Source organism: Scleropages formosus, chromosome 6 (assembly GCF_900964775.1).
Source record: "Scleropages formosus chromosome 6, fSclFor1.1, whole genome shotgun sequence".
Taxonomy (NCBI): domain Eukaryota; kingdom Metazoa; phylum Chordata; class Actinopteri; order Osteoglossiformes; family Osteoglossidae; genus Scleropages; species Scleropages formosus.
In genome coordinates this window covers 13,108,633-13,120,056 of record NC_041811.1, presented here as the reverse complement: position 1 = coordinate 13,120,056, position 11,424 = coordinate 13,108,633, and the positions used below count along the sequence as shown (strand labels likewise).

Here is an 11,424-nt window from a genome sequence, read left to right as displayed (position 1 = left end):
TCGATAATGGTACTGGTATAGGTGTATCGGCCTGCGCCAGTTCCTGCACCCGGGAAATCAGTTACCAGTTGTCCTCTATTATTATTATTATTATTAATTCCTTCATGTGTAAATGCAACGTTATGTTTGTACACTAAGTTTCTCGTGATGATTAAGCCCTTTCGTATAGCCGGGAATTTTTTTTTACAGCAATTTAGAGCGAGTGCCTCCACCAAGGCTCTTACAGCAGGAGGTGGGAGCGGAACCCGAGTGTTTCGATCGAGAGCCCCTACGAGAGCCCCTACGAGAGCCCTAACCGCTACGCCACCTGCAGGTACGGAAGAGAGGGGTCATCCGTGAGGAGAAAGGTGTGTTTTCTCTTCTCGGACAAAGGCAAAAACGCGGCAAGTCAGGAGGAGCTGCAGGCATTTTAAAGCAAAGAGGCAGAAAAAGAGAAAGGTGCCCGAGCGGGTCAGGGGTCGCCGCCCGCTTTCGCCCCTTACGTGAAGCGTGAACGTAGGAAAGGAAGAAGAAACACGCAGAAGGAACGAGGAGCGCGACCTGGGGCTAGGAGTTGCGGGGGGAGCTGAGAGTTGGGCCTCCGCGGGGGAAACCGGGAAGGTGCCGTCGCCGTGGTTACGGCAAACACGTAACAACCGCCCCCCGGCTCCGGCACCGGCGCTGACTTGCCAAGGCACGTTTTTTCCGTGAGCGCGGCGTCCGTGATGCATGGGAGCTGACAGGCCAGTGGCGTGTCCCCCAGCGCGCAGGCAAATGAAACCCAGCTGGGGCCGCGCGCATTAGCGGTCGGCCGTAATTGCAAAAGGCCCCCTCGTACGCCGCGGCACCGCGTCCGTCTGCGCATTTGCATGTCAAGGGCGCCTCGAGGCCTCGGGGGGAGAGACAAACAAAACGCTGGGGGGGGCAGGGGCTGTGTAAATGGGCCTCTCTCTTTGGATAGGTTAATTTACTACAGGATGTGGCCCCCACTCGGTGAATCCGCCCTATCGGCTGTGCCCTTCAAAGGGGCCACGACGGTTCTCATGGTGTGGAGGCATGTGCTTCATTTTAGGCTGGAAGGCGGGCGGGTAGGCGGGGGGGGGTGGGGGGTGGCAGAGATGCGGAACCGTGAGCCAAAGACCATTTTTTACCCTGGTGCAAGAGACACATTAAGAACAGCCCCTGCGATTGGTTTACGGCCCAGATGAAAGATGCTCCTGACATCTGGCTCGCGTTATTGTGCGGTCACTGCGGGACTCTGGGAAGATGGGAGGCGAGGAGGGAGGGTGCCGGGATAGATAGAGCGAGCGAGCGAGCGAGTCTCCCTACTCCTTCTGACGGGGTTTGCCATGCCCCCCCCAAGCCATGGGGAAAGAGGTGGTCTGAGGTGACTCAGGAGGCCAGCGGGCCCGGGTGCGACCGCTGCGGGGACCGTCAGTGACAGCGCGCGCCCGGCACAGCGACTGCCGTAGGTCGCTCTGCGTTCCTGACCGTCTCTCCCACCGCTTCGCCCTCGCTCCCTCACCGCGCTCTGGCTACGAAGCTGCGTGAACGCGCCGTCTAATTGAGGAGCCGCTCCGCACTCTGTCATCATTAATCACGGGGGCTGTCGGATGTCCGCCGCTTCTCCTCTCCGACAGCGCCCCCTTCGCCCACCCCCGCCGGGGCTCTCCATCACGCCCGACGCGCACAATGCACCGGTCCGCGATCGGCTCCGTCCCTTTTCTCCCCGGCGGCCACCGTGATTTAGTTCCCGCCCCTGCCGCGGCCGTCGGGGGACGCCGAATTATCCGTCACACGTAGCGGGCGGCCAGAGGAGGTGGCGGGCGCAGAGAGCTGAGGGCCCGCGCGGGGCAAATGGAAAACAGATGGGCACCGTGATGGATGGCGGACGAACTCGATGATGGATCGGGCAAACGAATGCAGAGGGGTGACGGTGCCGTTAATTCGGCCAGCGACACAAGATGGATTTCCCTCCCCGGCCTTGCTTTCGGTACCACTTTCCGCAATCATTTATATCTGCAGTATTCTCCCTTCAGTTGCGCTCAGTGGTCACCTGCGTACAGAACACGCACGTTTCCCCACGTTCCCAATGTCGTGTCACAAGGGGACCTGCAGGAGGCAACCGGACGAGACGATTTATTCCTTTTTGCCAACATGCAAATGACTAATTAACTACTGACTTTCTGCTGGGGGGGCTGGGGGGGCATCCAGCTCTGCTAAAATCAAGCACAGGAAGCAGCAGGTTTATTATGTAACTGTCTGTATGTGAGCATATATGGTATGTACCAGCTTACTCTCATTAACCATTTATTCATCTCAGGGTCACGGTGGTCTGGAGCCTATGCAAGAAGCGCAGGGCTCAGGGCGCAAGGCTAAGTAGGGTACACCCTGGATGGGACAGCAGCCCACCATGGTACACTTTCTATTGGGCAGCTTTCAAGGGTCATCTTGGGAGGGGAAAGGTCCCAACCACTGGATAGAACTGCAGTGCATCCTGTGGTTGGGGTCCCAGGTTTGAGGAGAACGCAGTTCCCTCCCCTTTATAGCTCACGGTGAGCTCCATGGTCAGACATAGGTCTACAGATGGAATCGAGTAGACCCCTTGGTCGGCCATCCACGTCTGGAGAAGGTGCAGTGCTTGGAAGGGACTTGCTGCGGTGGCAACAGCAAACTGGGAGGGGAAAGAAATGGAGAAAAAGGCTCCGACATCTACATATCAGGCATAACACACCTTCTGCAATCTCTTTAAAAAAAAACACACACACACTGAAGTTCACCATATGGTTCTGATGTGTGCAGTGTATTGTGCAAGTTCTACAGTTACACGCTCACAACTGTAAAGTGTGCACGGTCCCGCAGGGAATACCCAAGAGCTGGTGTAAAACCCACCGCTAATCCTCTAGCGCTACAAAGGCACAGCGAAGACCACAACATCTGGGAACAAGACCCGTGACTATGACAACACAGCAGGGATAGGCGTCACATTTAGTGCCAGCTGGGGTCTTTGCACGTAAAATGTGACTCAGTTCGAAGACGCTTGGTTAACAACATCCTGCTTAATGTTCCATGCCTCTCGCCATCATATCATTCCAAAAGTAATTTGCCAAGTGCAGTTCTCTTATATTGCTCTTAATATCCCTACATTCCTGTGTGGCACTGTAAACATTAACATTAACCTGTCTTTATTAACAGTCATCAGCTTTGCATTTCGAGTCATAATTCAAGACTGAAGCTTAATACCAACACGATCAAGCATGATCACATAAATAAACATTGTCTGACAAACCATAAGATTATTAGTGTTTGTCACATAAAGTCCATTCATGATTTGCACATAAAGACCCAGAACAGACAGGAAGATCTGAGAATCTAGAAGGGCAGAAGACAGAGAAAATTGCAACAAAAATTTTAAGTTGTCGTTTTATTATTATTATTATTATTTTCCACGTGTGTTAGGTACTACTGTCTTGGTAAAACCTAGAAAGAGAGCAGCTCAGGGTGTTTTGGGGTTGAAACCCGTCCGCAGTGCCTTGTCTAAGAAAGGTCAGGAGGTCGCGGAAAGAATCTGTCACGTCACCCTCAATAGCCCCCCAGTCTCCTGCTGACCCCCCACCCCAACCCATCAGAGATGATCCAAGGTGGGTGTGGATCACACCTAATTCATCATGGCAGTGTCAAAATCATCCATCATTTAGGACAATAGGGCCAGACACACATTCAGCACCACTGAGCGCTTGGCTGACGAGCGCGCTGACCTCAGCTTGCACCTCCTGTTAGACACCACCCACATATTGCATATCATGCCAAGTACTGGCTACTTATCTCATGATTTTTAGGCAAACTGCTTTGTCGTCCAGCTGCTAATGAAAGAAGCAGTAACCTCTTAATTAAAGCTACATCCTCCAGGTCAGATCTCACCTGTGGCTCTTCAAACTTTGGATTAGTATGCCACTCTCAGGGAGGGGAACCCTACCGTAACCACTGGCATCATTATTCGCTCGATAAGCGGCGGCCCCCCCGTCCACAGTGATGTTCACAGTCTGCAGCTGAACAAATTCACCCAGCGTGATTTACCTTCTCCTTCTCCTAAAGGCAGAACAGCAGGTGCAGGCACAGGTTCTGAACTAGCACATCTGTCCCACTGGACTCACGCTGAGAGAAGTGCTCATGAGATCCTCCACAAGGAACTCCGCAAACTTGTGCGCTTGTCCTCCACGGCCCAATGCAGCCTTTACCTGTTATATATATTAGTTTACTCTGAGCTGCGTGACACTTTGGAGGAATGAACATAAATGTCAAACATTGGACCTTAGAGCACCTAAACCAAAAGAGAACATCCTGTATCCAGAACAGAGTCCAATAAAACCTGCATGGTTTAAATATAATCATTGTCATTTATTAAACAAAATAAGACCTTCCCCTTTATACTGACAGCACTGCCATCGCCATTTCATCTCCTTAATTATTAAGCACCTGCCACCCCAGCCCATGAACCCCCCCATTCTGGCCAGCTCACACAAATACAATACAAAAAAATATTACATCTCTTATTATGTTTTCCTCATGAGCTGTACAAATTAAAAAAAGCTTTTTCAGTCTGGTGAGCGACGTGTGAAGGGCACGCCCTTCCACGCAAGGAGTCGAACCACTAGGAGACAGGTAGAAAAAGAGAGGGTGCGAGAGGAAAAAAAAATATCTTCATTAGAGGCTTGCCATTAACTGTTGCCAAGTTGCATACCACAAAACTTATTTTAAAAAGTGTATAATAAGCATAATAATATTTTTTATTAGAATAGTAAGAATACTTAAGAACAATGCGTTCAGATAATAAACTCCCCCTGAACTTGGAAGCCAAGCGCTCTGTAAAAAATAAATACACCTCTTCAGTCGTTGAGTGTGAAACCGTGTGAAAAGAGTCAGAGGGAAACGGAGACGAGTGGCCCATCCGGCATCCTCTGGGGTCACGTGCGCACGACCAGTTCTGCCAGTGTCTCCCATGCCGCGAGCGTGTCTGCTTTCTCAAATTCCATCGCTGGAAGCTCAGGGTGGCTCTGGCGGATCCCCCGTCCCAGCGTGATCGATACAGGACCCGGGTGAGAGCAGAGGCTCAGGGTGCCCCCTACAGGTGGCCGGCAGCATCCTGGGCCAGTTCCCCCGCTCTCCGGAGCGGTTGAGTCCCTGGCAGCATGACTCACTGGTAGCCGAGCGCGGAGGCGGAGCCCAACCTCTGGCTGTACAGGGCATAGGGTGAGTAGTAGGGCGCCGAGGCTGGCAGCGAGTGCATGGGCAGGGAGGGGGCGCTGGGCAGGTGCACCTTGCTGTAAGGGTGGTAGCGGGCCAAGCCGAGGCTGGGTGGAGCCCGCAGGGAGAAGGAGCCGGGACTGCTCTGCGGAGGCAGGTGAAGGTGGCAGGAGGCAGCCGCGGCCGCAGCAGCTGCCGCAGACGAACCGGGAGCAGAGGGATAGGTGGGGAGCAGCTTGCCGTCCACGCCGGGGAGGGCAGTGTGTGTGCGCAGGTGGGCAAGGAGCTCCTCGGAGGTGGCGAAGCGCTTGTCGCACGGCCCTGCAGCCGACACCCAATTGCAGGCATGGGAGAGGGGCTCATTGGGCAGCATGAAGCCGTAGGTGTAGAGCGGGTGGGAGAGAGATGGTGTGGCGCTGGACGAGAGCGAGCCGGGATGGAGCGGGTGGAGCGGGTGTGTCGGGTAGATCAAGGGGAAGCTGGACTTGAGCGTGGAGGACGGGTCGTGGACACAGGACGAGCAGTTGCTGCCGCCCAGGTGGGAAGAGTTGGGGTAAGTCAAGCAGTATGGGTCCCTGCACAGCCCTTGCATGAAGGATGGGGGGGAAGCGCCAGTGAGCGGGCTGGAGCTGGGGTGCTTCCCTGGCACCCCCACACCTCCAGCCACCAGGCTGGACTTGGCATGGTCCAACCCTGGGACGAACTGGGAGGGGTAGCCCGCGTAGGCGCCCACGATGGAGCCATGATATCCCATGCTGGAGGGCGGCAGTGGGAACACAGAGTGGCCCGGTTTGAAGGGTGAGACGGGCGCTATGTGTCCGGAGCCTAGGGCTTGCTGGGACGGCTGCGCATCACCTTTGCCCTCATGGTGCGGGCTGCCATCAGAGCTGCTGCTGCTCGAGTCAGCGCTGGCCCTGGCGTGGCTTGAGTTGGCCAGTTGGGCACCGTCCGCGCCGGGCCTCCCCAGTTCGGCTTCCTTTCTCATGGCGCCGGGGCCGCCATCGGCAGGGTCGGCAGCGCTTGGCTTGCTGTCTGCGTGCTGGGCCTGTGGAGGCTGGGGCGGCTGAGTAGGCGGGGATGGCTGTGGCGCCACGTGCTGGGAGGGTGAACCCACCCTGGGATTTGGTGAGACTGCGTGCGGCGGAAAGGCCGTGCAAGCTGCCGCACTACTGCCACTACCGGGCACCCGGAACCCGGCTTTGTCAGAGCCGCCGCTCCCTGGACCGTCCTTGCGGCCCTCGCCGCCCACTTTGGAGTACGGCTTGAAGCTGGACTTGTCTTCCAGGGGCTGTCGGTGCTCACCCAGCTTGAGGCCCGATGAGCCGGAAGAGCGGCCTGTGGGCTCCTTGTCTCCAAGGCCACTGGAGGTGATGGAGCCCAGCTTGCTGGGTGGTGGCGGGTCCGGTTTGCCGATCTGTGAGCAGGTCTGCGCCAGCAGGGCCAGGGGGCTCTTCTTGGCATCCAGCTGCAGAGGGAAGCCAAAAGAACAAGGGGAAAATAGTAACTCTCACATATTAAACAGGCACTTCCCAAGAGAAAAGAATAATTACTTCCATCCTAACTTGTGTTAACAAGAGGTTGTTTTTGATTTGCATTTAACATTGAAGTGCGTCTACTGTTATTGTTATTATTGGTACCGTTATTTATTGTTATTGTTTACTACCATTACTCATTGTCATTGTTATTGTTTTGTGCAGCATTTCTACTGTTTCTGTTCATAGTCTGTGGGGAAGAATTCAAGAAGAATTTCATGATACTTGTACACAGTACTTGTACCTATGACAATACTTGAAACCTGAAACATGATCAGTGTGTTTACATACAAAGTTATTAGTAGACAGCATATCAAGCATAACATCTGGAGAAAAATATAATGCAAGCTCGTACTGTTATAAAAATAGTAATAATAGTAACAACCTTATTACTATATATTATTATTGAATTCCATGTATTTTGGACATATTACTTGTCTACTATATATTTCTTCCTCTTATTGGTATTGTACTCGAGTCTTCTGATATTTCTTCTTAAGTGAGCTGAACCCCCGATTGTCTAGAAGAGAAAATGAAGTAAAGGGGTCCTGATACACACACAGACAGTCTCCATGATCAGGGCCTGGGGCTGCGCGAAAACAAACCGGAGGAGCGCAGCGAGCTGTGCCCGATTGTCGTCGTCGTCGTGGTGTGAGGAACCGCGATTACTGAGAGCTCGGCAAAGAAGACAATTTGCACACAATCGCAACCATTTTACCGCTGCGTCTCTTATGAGGTTTACAAGAGAAGAGACACGAAAAACTTCCGGGATTCGCCGTAACTTCCGACTGAGGAGCGGGAACAGTGTCCCGTTTCAGCTTCTCTGAGGGCAACAAAAGTGTCCTAAATACGGAATGACGCTGCTAGTTCTTATGGAAGTAGTTAGTAGTAAAATATTAATTATTATTATTATTATTATTATAAAGACGGCGGTGATTAGTTGCCTCACGGACTGCCCCCGAGACCCTTACAAACACTGACGTAGCTTAGGGGCGCAAATTTCACAGGAATTCCTCTGTATTTTACACTTTAACATTATTTTTTTATTTAAATAATGGAGCGCTACACATTCGTGTCGTCCCACACACCCTGTTCCTGCGAAAAATGGCTTTGACCTTTTGCGTAGTTGTATCGCGGTGCTACCGAAAAGTCTTCCGAATACCGCGTGCAGCTGTAATTTAAATTAATGCAGAATCATGCCACCACCACCAGTCCTGTAATAAGTAACTAATGAACTGCGCAAAGTACAGCTCGTCCGAACAACAAGGGGGCTGAAAACCGAGTTTTTACGCAACTGAAGGAGTTCGAGGAAAAGACACTGACTGGCCGCGCGGGGAGCGGCTGCCGCGAGGCGACCGCCAGCAAACTCGGCGCGACGCTCGCGCGCGTCCGTCCCCCGCGAGCGCAGAAAGCGCACTGCGCGCGAGGCAGAGAAGGACGAAGCGGAGTGGAGCACAACAGCTGACGAGGCACAGCGCGCGGTGAGCAGTAAGTGAACCGCGTACGTTACCTCGATGCTCACTGGCGCCGAAGTGAGAGGCTGCAGATACTCCGGGTGCAGCAAGTGGCCGGTGTGCGCGGTCAGCATCTTGAGAACCCTGATGGGCAGGCGCCTCGCCTGTCGCGCGGGGTCGGACGGACTCGGGCACTGGCACGGGGCCCGGGACGGTGACGCCGGTGCGTGCGCGCTTCGTGTCCCGCGGCGCTCGAGGGAACGGGGGCCGTCGCCGCTGTCGCTGCGCTCGTGCGTGTGCTCGCGTGCTCGCTGCGTGTCACATCCGAGGGAGGAATCGCGCATTTGGAGCGGAGCGAAGCGGTGCGGCGGACGGCGGCTCAGCGCGCATTTGTGTCACACCGTCCGTGTCACTCACGGTGCCACGCACTCGAGTCGGGCCCCTTTTCGTTCTATTTCTCTTATAATCCAGGAGAAACAAAAATAAACGACAGACAGACACACGTTCTTTATAAGATCCCCTCGCGCAGGCAGTCCACAGCGGAACAGGGTGGCGCCCTTCCTCCTCCCTTCAGACAGGGCTCATGGTCCGAGCCCTGATCGCCCCGCTGCCGTCCTCCTTCTCTGCCAAGACAACAGTCACCAGGCTGCGCGAACTGCCCCGGATCGCAGGGCAACAAACCCCTTCACGCCGCGAAAGGAGGCAGCGGGAGCGCGCGCATGGGTGCGACGGGGAGGAAAAAAAACCCCGCAAAATCCCAGAGATCCCCACAGCGCACCCCTCGAACCGCGAGCCTCCGCGCGTATTTCTCTTAAGACGCGTTCCCTTCACCCATCCACACTTAAAGTATTTGCGCTCGCGAGGCGACCTTCAAAGCCGAGGCGCCGCCGTCCAATCGCTGGAGCCCGCATCCCTAATGAGCAGGTCGGAGGCGCGCGAAGGCGGAGTCTAGCCCCCCCCTCCGCCACCCCATCCGCCAGCTCGATCCTTCGTGTCATCATAACGACAGCGCGAGCTCTGTAGATGAGTATTTCAATATTCATCCTTCATTCATCTGTCCTGCTGGATGCCTTTCTTCCCAGTTTAACTCCCCCACCCCCCCGCGCTCGCGAGCTCTTCCCTTCCAGGGTGTGACAGTGATCTCAGCCCTGACGGAGGGTGCAGCACCGCGAGCTGCACGGCAAAGAAAGGGGGCGCTTTGGCCCTTGACACGTTCGACGCCCCTCCGCTCCGCGCTGCTCGCTGGCTGCCTCTTATTATTGATCATCACGAGGTGCGCCGCTCAGCATCAACAGAACCCCGGAAAACAAACAGTACATTCGAAAGAAGAAACGCTGATTCTGCTACGATGAAAGAAAATCGTGGTGCTCCTTTGAAATCCCGAGCAGTGGGTTATTGCTGCAGTGCCGCATGATCCGCTCCTGTTTTTTATGTTGACAACCCTTTCTTTGGAAAACAAACTTCCAGAATCACGGCAAAACTCAGTGCAGCCCTTACCGATGCCCTTAAAAAGCCCTTTAGTTTAAAGCTCCGTGTTAAGAGCTTTAAAACCGGCCGAATTCTGCCTCAGTCGTTGTTTTGCCCAGAGAAATCTCTGCAAGGGAAGTTCAAAGAGCATAATTTAAAGAAAAGGGCCGCTTTGGGGGGAAGAAAAGAGTTATGCCTCTTAGAAAATAACCACATAAAGTTTGCAGCGCATGTCATTGAGTCAATTTCTTTTGTGCCACTTTCACATCCAGTTTGGAATAAATCTAATAGAACAAGAACGACCCTGTGTTCTGTCTGCCCATAAATCTGGAATGTTAATAACTTTATTGCATTACTGCTGACTGACTCGCCAATGAGCTAATTTTGTTAACCTAATTATACAATGAATTGGTTAAAGTACTTAAAAATTACGCCTGACAAGAGCTATTAGAGGTGGCCAGAAATAGTCCCAGTCTGAGGAGCTTTGATGCTGAGAATCCTTCACAGTCGTAATTGTGTGCGAAATTTGTCAGTCTTAATCCTTCATAACCTATGGGCAAAACTCTGCAATTGAGCAAAGCAGGCCGACATCCCCCGCACCGGCAGAGCCGCATCCATCCAAAGGAGCCCTACCGCACAGTGCAACAATCATAAAAAATATTAATGTTACCTTATTGTTAATGCTGCTTTATTAGCGGGAGCAGCGGCAGCAGCATCAACGGCAGCACCGGCGACACTCGACTATATGAGAAACATGCTCCGCTGTAATAGACGACGGTGTTATGATGTGTGCGCACATCTGAGTTACTCACTTCTGTTTTCTTGGTAGTATTACTCTAATGTATTTCCTATATTTGTGCGTCGTGATTTATTTAACTGCTATGAACAGCATTCTGCATTACTGGGTATTTATGTTTTACATATTTCTCAGAAAAAGATACAGAAGGCAGGGTGTTGTTATTCAAGAACAATAACTGGAGTCAATTTGCGCTGAAACCGGGCTTCTGACGGAGAGCTGTTGAGCGCTTGTGTGGTATTGCTCTCATTGTTTTCCTCACCTGTTGTGGGACAGTTTACTTAATCTGGGAAGACGGGAGTGGGTAGAGCTTTTGGAAGGGTCAAGGTTCGAATTCTTACCCTAGCTGTAATACCCTTGAACGAGTCTTTTTTTAACCCTGAACTGCTCCAGTAAAATTACTCAGCTGTATAAATAAGTAAATCATTGCAGGTAGCTTTGAAGAAAAGGGCCAGGTACATGAATAAACACTCATTTGTTTTTTTTTTTTTCATTGATGAGCAGGCAAACAAAGGTCCTGGTCCTGCTGTTGAAAATATCTTCCCTAACAACCAAACACCTCCGTTCAGGTACGTCCGTACGTTCGTACTCCAAAATCACCATCCCAGCGATTCCAAGTGAGTAGCTCCCTAGGATGTGGAGAAAACCAGACCGACGTGGCGTTGGGGCGCGCTGCCAAGGTTCGAATGTTGCTGGGGAGCCTGTTGGCTCTGACACGCTCTTGCCAGTGATGAGACGCAGACACGAAGACTGGCCCCAGGGGCTCACGGTCCAGGCCCTGCGCTCTCTGGGGGTTGTGGGGCCTCGGTGGGTGTCGGGACGCCGGCTGCATGGACATCTGAAAATCATGAAACGAAGGTGATAAAAGGACCAGTTCAGTGAGTGGCCCGAGTCAAACACCATCTTTCGAGCACTTTGACGCGGCAAAAGAGCATGTCTCCCCAGACTTAGG

At 53.0% G+C, this 11,424-nt stretch overlaps 1 protein-coding gene across 2 annotated transcripts; it reads right to left on the bottom strand.

Annotated features, from left to right (window-relative positions):
* Positions 1-3,380: 3,380 nt before the first annotated feature.
* LOC108929881 (zinc finger protein 703-like) lies at positions 3,381-9,140 on the bottom strand. 2 transcript variants are annotated; one of them, XM_029253070.1, is made up of 2 exons: positions 7,315-7,367; positions 3,381-6,688 (listed from the first exon to the last, which is right to left on the bottom strand). In XM_029253070.1, exons 1-2 carry the CDS (start codon positions 7,327-7,329, stop codon positions 5,174-5,176), a joined length of 1,530 nt encoding a protein of 509 aa, XP_029108903.1. In that variant the 5' UTR covers positions 7,330-7,367; the 3' UTR covers positions 3,381-5,173. The 2 variants fall into 2 exon arrangements, with proteins under 2 accessions (XP_029108903.1, XP_029108902.1); XM_029253069.1 differs by lacking the exon at positions 7,315-7,367 and adding an exon at positions 8,266-9,140 and having other exon boundaries at positions 3,383-6,688.
* Between the last annotated feature and the right edge of the window lie 2,284 nt (positions 9,141-11,424).